Below are 15,118 nucleotides of genomic sequence, written 5' to 3' on the forward strand. Positions count from 1 at the left end.
TAGTCACCCAGATCCTTTCATTGGTCCCTATGCTAAACCCCGATTCAAGACAGAGAACAAGAATATCCTCAACAGATTATCCTATCAAACAAGGACAGCTGAGTGCAATGCAGCTTTCAAAGTGCCCAGTATGCACATGATAGCAATATTGTTTGAACCACCTGCACGATTTTTCAGCCATCTAGGAGCAATATCTGTAGCCAGGTTGCAGGGTATTTAGCTGGGCAGAGCCAGGGCATTTGTCTCTGTAGAGCAAAGTGAAAAGGAAAGCCAGTCATATTCTTTCTTCTTTTCCACACTGATCCAATAACAATAGACACCCATATTCCCAAAACCTGTACAGCTGTACTTTTTTGTGTCTGAAGCTGTTGCCAGCAGATGTCAATTATTTTATTTTCTTGATGCTTTTTTAACTTCTGCACCCCCACTCCTTTTTGTAGCCTTCGTGGGCTCAGGCAGGTTACTAGTAAGAGATGTCATTTTAATAATGACTGCACAAGGAAAACTGAACGAGTAAAACAAAGCCTTTGCTGCAGTGAAGTGTTTTTGTTGCATACAGCCCCTCTACTAGGTTTTGCAGAGAGGATCACTTCCCTGGTGAATGCTCGAAGAAAGCCCTTGCTGATTAGAGGTGATGAAGGCCATCACTTCTCCCTCTCCTTTTGTTTTGATTCTGTTGTTGTTAAGCTGAGGAGCTGATGCCTGTTGTGTGCTCTTTTCCTTGGTCTTTCTGCTGGCATGCTCCCATTTCTAAAGTGAGATCTACCAAAGCAGCTAATGGTAATTTGCATCTATAAGTGCTACTTTAAAGAAAAGAGAGATAATTTCAATGTGTGCACATGTGTTTGATTTATTCTAGTGGTTATGTGCTATTTGCTGCTCTTGTGATTGAGGACTGCCCATTCTGTGAATGTGCTTAATACTTTGAAAACTTGAAAGTTATGATGGCACCCCACACAATGTCAAAATGTGCATTTGAAGTAAAAGCCCAGCAATTCAGCTCATCTGGTCTTGTTCATAGCAGGTAAAAGGCTGCCTTGATGACACTTAGAGCAAATGAATTTCTCTCCTGCAGTCATGCACTGAATAAATTGCTTGATCTAGTTCGGTACAAAAGGACATGATCTATAAATAGTTAACAGAGCTTTCTTCAGGACAAGTGATCTATAGACTGGAACTCTCTCTTGGGGTCTTTTAAAAAAGTAAGTGCTGATATGAACAAAAGGAAAGTTTGTTTTAAAAAAAAGGCCTTTTTAATGAGATTGAAACTCACATACTTTAACTTCCTTTTGAAAGCATCTGGCCAACCACTTCAAAAGTCCAAAAGGCTAACCTTACAGTCACTTGGAAAAAAGAAAAAAGGTCAGTCTGCTAATCTGATGTGAATATATTGTCAATAACTGAAAATACAAGATAAAACAGCTGGTTAATTTGAATCAAAGAAATTGCTGTCATGTAAGCATCAGTGAATTCAATTTTTACAGTTTTAGGCTTAAAGGAACTTCCTTTTATGACATTTTTATACATTTGTCGATATACCACACTGTTGGCCACAGGGTCTCTCTCTGTCCTATATGCTCTTTCATGCACCTTTTTTGGCAACTAATATTGCAGGTTTTTAAACCGTTGGTATTTGTGATAAGCAAAACTTCTAAGATTTAAGTGTGCTAAAGGAAGCGTCCATCTACCAAATTTCATCATGTGACATTTTAAGAAGGAAGAGAATTTCTATAAAACCATAGACTCATTAAGGTTGAAAAATATCTCCAGGATCAATGAGTTCAACCTTTAATTGAGCACACCTTTTCAGCTAAACCGTAGCACAAAGCCAGCTTTTCCAGGAGAATGCTGTGGGAGACAGTACCAAAGGCTTTACTGTAGTCCAGGTAGCAATATCCACAGTCTTGCCCTCATCCACTAGGTGTGGGTCACCTGGTGATAAAAGGAGACCACGTTGGTCAAGCAGGACCTGCCTTTCCATAACCCATTCTGTCTGGGCCTGACCCCCAGTTGTTCTTTCCATGCTGTGTGATTGCACTCAAGACAATCTGTGTTCCATAACCTTCCCTAGCACCAAGGTCAGGTTGACAAATCTAGTTGCCCAAATCCTCCTTCTGACCCTTCCTGTAAATGAGTGCCACATTGGCCAACCTGCAGTCACCTGGGGCCGCCTCAGTTAACCAGGACTGATGATAAATGGTTGAGAGTGGCTTGGTGAGCTCTCCCACCAGCTCCCTCAGTACCCTCGGATGGATCCCATCAGCCCCATGGAGTTGTGAGTGTCCCAGTGTCACAGCAGCTCACTGACTGCTTGCTCCTGGATTGCAGGGGCTCTGTTCTGCTCCCTGTCCCTGACTACCAGCTCTAGGGCTGGTTGTCCTGAGGAAAACCAGTCCTTCTGTTAAAGACTGAGGCAAAGAAGATATTAAGTACCTCAGCCTTGGTTACAATGTTCCCCTTAGCATCCAATAAAGGATGGAGATTTTCCTTGGCCTTCCTTTTTGTTGTTAATGTATTTATAAAAACACTTTTTATTATATTTCACAGCAGTGGCCAGATTGAGTTCTAGCTGAGCTTTCGCCTTTCTAATTTTCTCTCTACATGATTCTTGTACTCTTCCTGAGTTTACTGCCCCTTCTTTCAAAGGTCAGAAACTCTCATTTTTTTCCCCTGAGTTCCAGCAAAAGCTCCCTGTTCAGCCAGGCTGATCTTCTTCCCTGCCAGCTTGTCTTTCGGTACATAGCAATGGCCTGCTTCTGCACCTTTAACATTTCCATCTTAAAAGTATGTCCAGCCTTTCTGGACCTTTTGTTAATAAAGGTGGTTTCCCAAGGGACTCTGAGTCATTAAGCTGTCTTTCACTGTGTTGAGAGCAGTCATCTTGAAAGTGCCCTGTATGGATTTCCCTGCCTGTATGACCTGTGCATGTGAAGTTGGGGTTTTCATGGCAGTATGCATGCAGGCCAGGATGGTGATGATGACAACGGGGCAGGCACTTGTTGCTGGTGTGGATGTCAATCCTGTCAGTGTCTCCAGGACACATCTAGCACCAGCAAGCACAGTGTGTGCATAAAGAACTGGGCAGAGCTTAAGAAGCAGAGATATGACTGTGAGTGCTTGGAGGCCAGAAGGATCTTTAACTAGAGAGAAGAGAAAACAACCTATTTAGAAATTTGCCATTGTTTTTTGGGAGAGCAAATCATTCTGTGGCTAGAGAGAAACTGAAAGCTAAGTTTTCCTAAGTCCAAACTAGGAAATCACTTGAGCATGTGAAGGTCACTGGCTTGATCAATTTTAAAAATATTAAAATAGCATAGTACAGTCCCTTCATCTAGACTAAGACTTCTCTAAACAACTGAAGGAAATCTCTGTCACAGGACGTGCTGGTCACGGGAACCCTGACATCTTCTGGAAGGGCAACATATAGGATGAATGGTGGAAGGTTTCTGAATGGTGTTTGGGATAACTATTTTATACTGGTACTGGATGGGTGAGCTGGTGTTGACACACCCAGATCTGCGACTCACTTCCAAGGAAGAACTGGTTGAAGAGGTGATACCAAAGATAGTCTTGGCTGTGACAGCTATGAAATGAATGGCTGTTGTTTAGGACCCTGAAGGAAATGAAGAAAAAGATTAGCAGGGTACAGATCTCGGACACCAGGCTAGTGGATGTCAATGTATTCTTTATGCAAGGTGCTGCACTTGCCTTGGGACTACTTCCGGTATCAGTGCAGGCTGGGGGATAAATGGATTGAAAGCAACCATGCTGAGAAGGATTTGGGGATGCTGCTGGATGAGAGGCTTCATGGGAGCTGGTAGTATTGTGGGCTGCATCAAACACAGCATGACCAGCAGGTCGAGGAAGGTGGTGCTCTCTCTCTACTCTGCTCTGGTGAGATCCCACCTGAAGTGGCGTCAACCTGACAGATTTGTTTGATTAATTGACAGGATTTGTGGTCTAGGTGAGAGCAGCAAATGTCATTTTCCTGGACTTTAATGAGTCTTTCGGCATGATCTCACCCAACAAGATAAAAAGCCAGTTGAGTGGTCAGACTCAGTTGGCCATGGTTAATGGGTTGTACTCTGCTTGGAGGTTACCAAGGTACTGCAAGGGTCTGTGTTGTGACCAGTCTTGTTCAACAACCACATCAATACCTGGAGGCAGCAGTGGGAGTGCACAGTCCCAAGATCTACAGAAGGCATAATTGGAGAAAGAGCTCAATGCAGTCAAGGGCAATGCTGCCACCCAGTGGGATCTAGGCAGGCGAGAGCAATGGGCTAATGGGAATTTTGTAAAACTGACAAAAGTCAATGCCTGTCTTGTAGACGCAGTATTTGATGTGGTCTGAGTTTCGAGTAGAAGGATCTAATGACCTCCCTCTATCTGCAGACTACACCTCTGTTAACAGAGCACAGGGCACTGATAACAACTTTTGGTGCCAGGGCATCCTGCTGACGTGTTTGCCCACATCTTCAAGTCCTTCTCCAAAGAGTTGCTTCCTAGCTACTCAGGTTGCAATGTATCTTTGTGATAGGTTCATCCTTCTCACATGTTGGACTTAAAAATTAGTCTTGAATTTCACAAAGTTTTCATTAGCCCCTTCCTCTTGCCTGTCTAGGCTCCCCTGGATGGCAGCCCTGCTCTCGAATGTTTAATCCGGTTTTGTGCCATCTGTAAACTCAACAAGACTGTACTGTCACCTCTTCCAGGACATGGTCCTGGAAAATGTCAAACACTTCGAGAGTTACCAGACCCTGGGTCACTAGCAAATAGAGTCCAAAGAACAGCAGATAAAGCATATACAAGAAGGAGCTTAACTATTAAGAACTGCCCACATGGGAAATCTAACTGGGTTTCTTTGCATTTATGCATAATTCATTTGCATTTATGAATGACAGCATGTGAAGTGCTATTTGGTTGCTGCTATTTCCTAGTGTGGCAAATATGACTCTGATTTTGTTTGAGGTTCTTAAAGACAGTGTGGAGAAGTTAGAGCAAGTTGTATAAGAAGACCCAATGGTTTCCAAGACAACTCTGCAAATTACCACATGTTCTTACAGGCTCCAGGTAGCCAGTAATTTTCATGATAAGGAGGTGTATTGTGGTTATTTGCTACTGGAATATATAGATGCAAGATAGTGTTTGAACTCTTCTGCTGACTGTGAAAATTTTTTTTACGTTAAAAACTAGGAAAAGATTTTATAAAATGCATAGGGTTTCATGCATCATGCTCCTAAAGGAAGTCTGAGGCTCACCAGCCCCATAAAGACTTTCCTCACATTCTTGAGGTGGCTTGGGACTGCATAAGGTAAGGAACGATAGCTTTGAAAGAGGACAGTTTTCACTTGCCTTTTCTATTCCCGTGTGCTTCTCCATTGTCTGGACAGTAGATTAGATGAGAGTTCCATGCATTTTGTGAAAACTGTTTGGGAACCAAAAGCTGCTTCATCCAGCTCAATTTGTCTTAGTCTGAGGTCACTGCAGACTGTTACTGAATATTGCTGCCTGTGGCTGGACCTTCTATAGCCACACTGTGCTACAAATTCTCTGGTCACCCCCCCTTCTGCACAAGAAGCAATACCTATCCTTTACCTGATTTGTAAAAATGCAAAGACTCTCCTTCCTGTTTTGGTATGGATGCTGTGGCTAGCAGTGATGGAGGAAAGGAGTCTTCTGCTTGAGACAGTTACTTTTTCTACATAAGAGGAGAGCTTTATGTAGGTTTGAACAAAGTCCTCAAACATACAAGCTACCTGACGTTTACAAGAGTTTTGCTTGCTGTTATTGTTCCTTCCTTGCAGGAATGATTTTAAGGTTCACTTTACAGAGCCCTTGCTGCCCACTGGATGTGTCTTAGATTAGTGCCAGTTGAAGGGAGTGGAGGCTATGACAGTGAATATTCATATATATCCTGTGAAGAGTACTGTCTGTTTTCCTGAAAAATACATCTTCATGGGCAGCTGTCTTGATCAGAGAAAGACTTCAGCAAGTCTGCAGAGGGTGATTTTTCATTTTGTAGATCTGATTGATTAGAGAATGCTATTGCTTCCATTATAGCAAGAGGTAGAATTAAGGGCTGTAAGTACTGTGGCTAAGGGTGGCATAGCCAAGTAGTTAGGGCCAGGACTCTTGAGTTAAACACCATGCTGAGAGGCAGAATTGAAACCATAGGATTAAATCTGCAGACTTAAGTTAGTCAGACTCAAGGCTGGCATGAGGAACTTCAGGCATAATGTTTTGAAGCATCAGGCAGGAAACAAATGCTTCAGCTGCCCTCTAGTCTCCTGGAAAACCACCTTCATTTCCAGGAGAAAAGAAGTGACATGTGCCAGATGTACGCGAAGCTCTGCATTAGTAAATTAACAGGGCTGTAACACTCAGGCTTGTGCTGCCTTCTTTAATTGCCTGACATGCACATGGAATGCCAAATTATGTTCTCTAAAGGAAATTGAATGCAGATTATGCTTTGCAGCTCTTTGCACTATTGGTTAGCTGGTACCTATCATGCTGAACATCAGGAACTCACTCCACAAGAGGTGAAGGGGCTGCTACTTGTGTAGTTCAGGTGCATGCCAGCGAAAGTCTGCAAAGTTGTGACAGTGGGGTAAGCTGTTGACCTTTTTCTAGCGTTGTGTCTTGGACTTGTCACTCTTCTGAGACCTCATTTACGGTAACTTTTGAATTGGAAATAATTGTAAAGGACTGTGGCTGCTTTTATCTTTTATGTCCTCACATAGGGACAAATAAACCTTTTAAAAAAGGAATAATTCACCACCACTGTGTCACATGGATGTAGTGCAGCCATGCAATCATAGTTACTGTAGATGCACATACACATATGCGTATACTTGGAACAGAATAGTTAAGGATAAAGCTAGACTGTATAGGTGTGGCATAAAACACAATGTGACCCACTGCAGGAGTGAATTGACTGGGATCTTCTCCCTGCAGTTCAAGTGGAGAAGATTCACTTGAATGGTGATTTGTTCTTGGCTTTCTTAGGAGCACAGAAACAAAGTAAGATGGGAAGTAGTCAATGTAATGTCATTAGTTAATCCTCATGTCCCCCTTCACACCCTAAACCCCAACCTCCAAGCCTAAAGCAAAAAGGTCCTGGGTTTATTGCAGTGTTTATTGGGTTCAGTTATGGTATCCATTGCCAGAGGAGGAATGAAGGCAAATGGAAACTTCTGACAAGTTCTTCTATCGTCTTCTCTCTTCCCCTATTTCTACCTTCTAGCCTTGCTAGGCTGTTGAGCTGCAGAAAGAAGGTTTGCTCTGTTAGATAAAGTATTGGTTTGGTTTCAATCCCCATCTGTTTTTTGGCACACCATGTCCTGTCTTCCCCTCCACCCCTGCCTTTTCCCTCATTTGTATTAAAAGTAACATGATTACTACGTGGTAAATATCTTATCCTCAGTCCTTGTTCATTTTCTCTGATATCTTGACATCCTGTCTTTGTCATCCTATCTATCGGAGCATAGCCAGATTTCCTTGGGATTCTCTTGGCTTTGCATCATCAGTTGGTTACACATGGTGCTAATAACACAAAGGTGGTGGGGTCGATCCCTGTATAGACCATTAACTTTGAGAGTTGAACTTGGTGGTCCTTGTGGATCCCTTCCAACTGTGAATATTCTGTGATTTCTGTGATCTTCCCCAGTTGCACATACCATGGTGAGCTGCAGGTGAAGGCAGCTAAGACCCTGTAGCTCCATTCTGTGAGAAGACTGGTTATATTAGTTCGTATAACCCTTCCCCTGACCCTCTATTCTTTCTTGAATAGAGAAACCATAATAGTGGCAATATATTATATGCTGGTTTCTCTACTGCACATAAGCAGCCTACAGTGCACGGTTCTTTTAGACTTAGCATCTATTTGCTCTCTCCTTTCTGGGTGGTAATCTGGAATCAAGAATGGCAAGACTTGTATAGACCCTGGTGAGGCATTTTGGGCAGGTCATTTACCACTGTGACACACTTGGTTTACTCCTGTTTTGCTCATCTGTACAGTGACAAAAGAGCTAATGATTAAATTGAGTTTTTTGTGGAGGCATTGACTTGCATCCTGCCTCTGGAACACCCTTTGGTAGAACTGTAGATAGCAGCTACAGATTTTTTCCAGGGCTGCATGTAAATCCTACTCTGCCTCAAGCAGTATGGTGTAAACTCGAAGGTTTTTTTGGTGACCAGTGGCCTGGTCTTCGTTGATGCTGTCTTACCTCTATCCCTGGAGACACATGGTAAATGGTGTTTTCAGACCCAGACTCTAGTGCAGACAGTCTTTTCCTGGTTTTAGCAATAGTGAAAACTTTTTAAACAATTGCCTTACCGAAGTTCAGTTGCTAATCAGAGAGGGCTGAGACAGAGCACTAAATTTGCTTTTCTCCATTTGGAAAGTCTTTTTCAGATGTTTCTCCTGTTCTCAATAAAGACAGCATTTGCTGATACACATTTGCTGAGAGTGGGCTGGGTTCACCAGAGTGTTCCAGCTGCTCTGCAGTGCTCTGGAAATGGAAACCAGCTGCAGGTCTGGCTTAACTCAAGCCGGGTTTGTGGCTGGTTTGCATCACTGGAGCAGTGTAAAGTACCTGAAGCATGCCAGCTAATCTGGCCTATTGGTGAACCATTGTAAATGACTTGTTTTTCTTCTTGTTCTTTACATGTAAGTTTATTTATAGTCAAAGCTCATAGAAATTGCATAGATTGTATCAGTAAGGCCAACTTTGTGTTCTAAACTAAAATCTATAAAATTAGAGTGTTTTTTAAGCCAGAACTTTTTCTTCTTAACTGAAATAAATTTATCAAATTACACATTGCTCCTCTGCACTTCTCTGTTACGGATTTCGTTTAAGATGTTTCTTCTTATTATTAGATCAAATAATAAGTCTGAGACCTAAAAGGATAAGCTTTATAATCTTTATTTTGCAAAAGGTGTGCTCAGCTTTTATTCTAAATGCATTGATTTTTTTTTAGTTTATTGAGAATGTATGCAATAGTTGTGTCATTATCACTATTGTCTGACACTTACCGATTAGAAAATACTTTGGAGATTTTGAGAGAGGAAGAAAATTGGTCAGCCATGATTTTTCTTCTGTTTATAGTAAATTATAGAACTAATAGTTACCTACCTTTAAAAGTATGATGAGCGTTCAAAACATGCCATAAATATTAATCACCAATTACATTAGTCCATATGTAATAATCTTTTTCTTAACCATCTCTTTCTCTGAGGCTCTTCTAGTGTTGAATATGTGATGTTTGTTTTTCAAACAGTATAATACAACAGAAGAGTGATAGAAGCATCATTACAGCTATGCTGATCTGTACTTTTTTCAGAATCCAGAATTTTTGCTCTTCACCTAGAAATATTTTTGTATAATGAATATGGTATGATTAAAAAAAACCACTTTCTGGATAGGCATATTGGCATTCAAGTCAGAAATTGTATTCTCTGATCAGCTGTATACTGAAAGAAAACATGTCAGAATTTGCAAAGTTTTTCTAGACTTTGAGGCAAAATGCTGAAGAATTAATTACTGCCTCATATTAATTAAGATAACAATGCAAAGCCCTTCATTAGAAGCATAGGAAAAGTTCTTCCTTGGTCCTTGGAGAGAATATTATATGCAAGCCCTGTTGTGTGGGTTGCAAGGTGTCACTGGAATTTATATGCATTACTTGTCTAATTGCAGTAAATGTAGCATGTCCAGATAGGTTTAAAAGTTGGATGGCTGTTTGTTACTTGCTGGAAATCACTTGAAACCTTGCTACTCAGAGGCAGCTGTTCACAGGTCCTTCACCTCTCCCCAGAGATAGCTGGAAGACTCTGTTGTTGGACCCTGTCTTTTATGGCAGAAGCAGTAAACATGACAGGTTGTTTGGGAGCCATCTGTTTTAAAATGGTTGCTGCTTTGTATGCAGTAATGAACTTGAGATCAGTTTTCTGTCTGTCTTTATAGTAACAGTCTTGTTTGGTGTCACAACAGGTGGAAGTTGATGGAATGAAACTGAATGTGACCAGCGAGTGGAACCTGGCTTCACCCTTGTTGTCTGTCACCATTGATGGCACTCAGAGGACTATACAGGTAATCTCACTAAAGCCTCTTTGGGCATACAAATAATACTGAAACGTGGGGTCTAAACTTGCTACATCATAAAAATTATGTGATGTTGTACAAACAGCAGAATGTTTCTACTTTGAGACAAATTCACTCCACTAAAGCTCTGGATGCATTCGAAGTTATTTATCTAGAGTTTTGAATATCTTGCTTTTAATGAGAAGTTCCTTATTTAGATAGAAGTTTACCCCAGCTTATAGGCTCATTTTATTCTGTGGCTTGTGAGGAGACAGAGTTTCTTAATCATGTAAAAAATAAGAAATGGTTTACTGCAAAAAACGAACCAACTGAAAAACCTGATCAACCGAAACAATAAAACCTCCCTCCTAACCCAATTCACAACAAAAACCCATGTGGGGGCCTACAGTAAAATTAGTCTCATGTTTGGATTGTGTGATTGTTACACTTCTGGGTCTTTGGAGTTTGAAAGTGACAGGGCAGTGCATCTCCCATGTAACCTGTTTTTTATATACTTATAAGAACTATGATTAGTTTCAAAATTTTGAGAAGATAAACATAGAAAACATCCCAAACTTATGTGCCTCTAGGAAAAGAGAACTGAAAAGCTTAAAAGTAGTAGTTTCTTTCCTTCTGAACACTTATGTGTTTAAAACCAACTCTATGCACCAGAGAATGCTTTTCTAAATGTAACTTCAGTCAGGATTTATATATTTGTTGACAAATCATTTATTTACAAATATCTATTGATCCTGAAAATAATGAAAAACAAGTCAAAACTTACTGAAAGTGTTTTCTACATACAACAGTATCTATTTCCTATACATTTATCAGTGATACAATGGTCAGATTTCTCATCATTTACAATGAAATGTGTGAATTTAGTTTTTCATTTTTACTCCTGGTGAGTTACTCAACTGGAAACGTTATTTTTGCGTTGATTGAATTTAAAAGACTGCAACTTGAAATATAAAATTATTTTATCTTTCAAGGTTAGTATTGCCTGAGAGTGAAATTTTCATTATGTTCCCAAGTAAATTCTGGACTTAAGTTCTGTAGATTTCTTGGGAGGTTTATGCCAGCTTCAAGGAGTGTGTCTATCTAAAATAATTTTCTATTTTTAGGTATGTTTTTATTTTTTACTGTTTTAATACTGGTCCATTTTGGTGCCATTATATAAAGTGTATTCCTAATTTTGAACAGGAAAAAATACCAAGGTATGAATCTATAAAACCTGCCTAGGTGAAAAGCATTATATTTAGAATGGATAACTGTGTTCACAAGACCTCATTGCAAACTATATTACTGTATGACTGGATATATAACTAACAGTAGTAACACCATTTAGCTAATAATAGTTGAATTGGCGCATAAAATTAGTTTCAAAATTAATGATCATATGATCTGAAGAAGCTTTCTTCTGGGAGCTGGGCCAGCAGTAGTGTTACTTGCACTCCCTGAGTATGACCAAACCCTATGAAATACTACAGATCTAGCCACAGCAACACGCTATGATCTGACTGCATGGTATCTAGCCAACAGAATGTGGAATAAGCACATATGTTGTCTCCTTCTCAGATTTTATCTGCCTTTGCTTTTAGCAAAAAAACTCAGTGGCTTGAGAAGTTATTAATTTTTTAGTGTATATATGTAAATTTATGGGAACCTTAAACTTGGCCTCTGACAGCTGCTCACTGGAATCAAAATTGGTTTTTTGGTTATATATTTCTGTAGATTTGCCCCATTGCAAGAACCAAATTAGACAAGTGTATTCCTGTAGGTCAATTTGTCTCCAAAAGCAATTGACCCTGAGTCTTGAAGTATCTTCTTTCTGCAAAACTTAGCCCTAGAGCCATTTAAGCAACAAATATGGATGAATTGAATAATTCCAGCTGTGTTTTATTAATTTGCAGCCTATCTAATTTTTCTTCATAGTTGTTTTAATTCTTCTAAATTTGCTCAACCAAATACAATCTTTGTGTATGTTTTGTTTCTTTGAAAGTTTGATTTATTTGGCTTAATCCTGCAGTCTGGCCACAATCTAGCAAAGCACTTCAGCATACAAACAGGGAATAAATAATTTGAAAATGTCCTGGTTTGAAATATATTTATGTAAATTATAGTCTAGACATTCAAAGTTTTGCTTATCTGTTAAAAAATACGTTATTAACCATGCTTCTGTATTTTCACTCCTCTGCTAAAGGCTCAATCAGAATTAGAGCAAAGCAGAGCACTAACTCTGCTGCAGATTATGAAGGACCTTTGAGTTTAAAACTCACGTTTTTCCAGGACAATTTTTAGATATGGGACCTGAATGCCTGAGGAGAAGTATATGTATGCCCTGGTCACAGTCTGTCTAGGGCATACCAGGGCACAACAAGGATGTGTGGCAGCCCCCCTCCTCCTGCTTTTGTTTCCTGTGTGAGGAAGCCCATCTGTGTGCAGCAGATGGGAGCTGCGGAGTGCCTGGCCAGGTCCCCAGATGAGAGTGGGACCAGAACCCTGGGGTATACTGCAGGTCCTGTGGCTGCAGCATAAGGGCTCTGAAGTCATTGTGCTGCTTTGGGTTACTGTGAGATCCAGGGGATGTTATACAAAGTGAGGAAAGGGTGAAAACTTGGGATCATTTGAGCAAGAGATTTCTGAGGTACAGTCTCCAGGGATGGGCAGACCCCATGGCGTTTCTTGTAGCACTCAGATTTCATCATGGGAATTTTTGTAGTTGTTTTTAGTAGTTCTTCAGTTAGTGCCAGTTTCTCAGCATTTTTTCTACTTAAGACTAAACTCTACCTCTCATTTGATGAGGCTGAATTCAACACATCCTGAAGTGTAGGATTTTGTCCACCAAGCAAATGACATTTTCTGGTACAGAAATACTTTACCAAAATGGTTTCCCATACTTGTTTCAAAAGATGTCAGTGACTCAGAATTTGACTTACACCTAGCTATATTATGAATTTGGACTTTGCCTTCACTGAAAGTCAAAGATCTGTAGGAATATAGTTGCAATACACTTTCCTCAGATTTGAAGGGATTTGGTTTTATTTAATTGCAAAGGGGTGTTTAAAATACTTGTATATTTAAAACAGGATTTGAATATGATATAACCCTTTAGGAAATATTTAGAATAAAAGCAAATAACTAAATGAGGGTCTTAATGATTCCTATGAAGAGTGAGTGGAAAAGTGGAGGTTGATTTGAGTTGTGGAAAGAAAAAACAAGAATTCCAGTGGAAACTGGAAGGGAGAATGGTGGCTCAGTATGATATCCTGGAAAGTAATGACAGTTGGAAGAAAGACAGGCACATTTTGGGAAAATTAGGGCATTTTTACTTCTGTCTCTCCTCCCATATACATGTAAGCTAGATTTCAGTGAGCTCTGTGCCCACAGAAGTTGTCTGTGACCTCTTCTGTCTCCCAGTATGAGCAGGTGGAAGGAAGGAATAAGCTGTCTTTTTCAATAGAGTTTGAACATCTTTTATTCCTCATGGGACCTAGAATCTAAGGGGACCTCAAGATAAATCAAGGATTCCATCAAGTCCCGCCGATGGGCTTGAACCCAACTGCAGCTCTGTTCTTACTAGTTAGGTTGCAAGTGCCTGCCTTCTGCTGGGACACTGCACAGGAAGACCAGATATCCGCAGGGTGAGCAGGTTGCTCAAGAAAAAAATGCTTCCAGGAGGAGATCCTCAAAGCAACAGCTACTTGTGTTTGGGCAAGCTCTCAAAAACCACCCCACTGACCATTCAGATTTCGAGGCTTGCTCTATGGCAATGCTACATGGACAAATTTTACAACTGCTTAGTGCCGTTGAATGTTGTGTCTTCATTGATCCCACCATCAAACAATCAAAAATCTCATCCTTAAATACCTTTTACTTGCAGATAGTTCCCTGTAGCAAAAGGATGCTGAGCCAGAACCATAGAATGGTTTAGTTTGAATTATTTGTTACCATCTTTGCCAATACTTTTGTACTCTTTAGTTCCATCATACGAATGCAGCCTTTTCACTGCCAAACTGTTGGGCCCACAGCTCTGCTATCCTGCTGTTATGAAACCTTGTACCCTCTAAAGGTAGTGTAAGCATTCTGCCTGGATTCTGGAAAACTTTTTGTGGCTTTTGGAACCTTCAGCAAAGCAATTTTACAATACCACTGGTGATACCTCCTTTTTTATATTTCCTGGCTTTCAGAGAATTAGTCCCTAATGACCTGAAGCTCTGTAGGATGTAGCGGGAACTCAGCTGGACAAGGTCCTGAGCAGTTCAGTAACACTTTGACATTAGCCTTGCTTTGAACAGGGAACATGACTACCTGATTTCCAGAGGTCCCTTCCAGCAAAACCGTTCTGTGTCTGTTGGGCATCCGAAACTCTGCAGTAAAGAGGTCTTTATCAGTCACAGCAAGGTGTAATTAAGAGAGTAATGGAGTTGCTAAACAAGAACATGATCCTGTAAAGTTGAAATCATCAGTCTCAAGCTTCAAATGTTTTTGTGAATGAAACAGATGAAGATTTATCAGGGGAGCTTTCTCTACTTAGTGTTAAAGGGAATTTCGTGATGGCATCACTTATTTTTTCATTTAATTTATTTATTGCATCAACAGTTGCAGCAGGAGTAGTATATTCTGCATCCTGGGGTATGACAAATATAAGTGCTTCTCTGATAAAATGCTTCTTTAGATTATTATTTTGGTCTATAATAACAGAAAAAAACGAGAATGCTGGTTATGAAATCTTTGTTCCAGGGAAATGTCTGACAGGAGAACAAAGCCTTTGCCTGAGTATTCATTTCCTACAACTCTTTAGAGACTTTTCTCATATGTGCAATTTTTTTTACTTTTATAAGAAAAATTACCTTTTTGTCATTTTGCTGTTTTGAGATCTCAGATGTAATCTGTGATAATGATAGGATACATTATATAGGTTTTCAGTCTAAAATACCATTACTTCAGAATACTTATTTTCTTAACCCCTGAAAATTATTTTGGGAAGGTTTAGTGAGCAGTATTCATGACTGCTTGACAGTCCATTTTTTAGT

General features: G+C 40.2%; 1 protein-coding gene across 2 annotated transcripts in view; it reads left to right on the top strand.

Annotated features, from left to right (window-relative positions):
• PCCA (propionyl-CoA carboxylase subunit alpha) overlaps window positions 1–15,118 on the top strand; it is a 302,552-nt gene that overhangs the window by 221,009 nt on the left and 66,425 nt on the right. For both annotated transcript variants that reach the window (XM_066176406.1, XM_066176405.1), the window contains exon 20: window positions 9,993–10,091. In XM_066176406.1, the coding sequence (XP_066032503.1) occupies window positions 9,993–10,091 (99 nt within the window). The remainder of the gene's footprint in view (window positions 1–9,992; window positions 10,092–15,118) is intronic.

The sequence above is a fragment of the Chamaea fasciata genome, unplaced genomic scaffold, assembly GCF_029207755.1.
Source record: "Chamaea fasciata isolate MVZ Bird 193981 ecotype frontalis unplaced genomic scaffold, bChaFas1.0.hap1 SCAF_2, whole genome shotgun sequence".
NCBI classification, from domain to species: domain Eukaryota; kingdom Metazoa; phylum Chordata; class Aves; order Passeriformes; family Sylviidae; genus Chamaea; species Chamaea fasciata.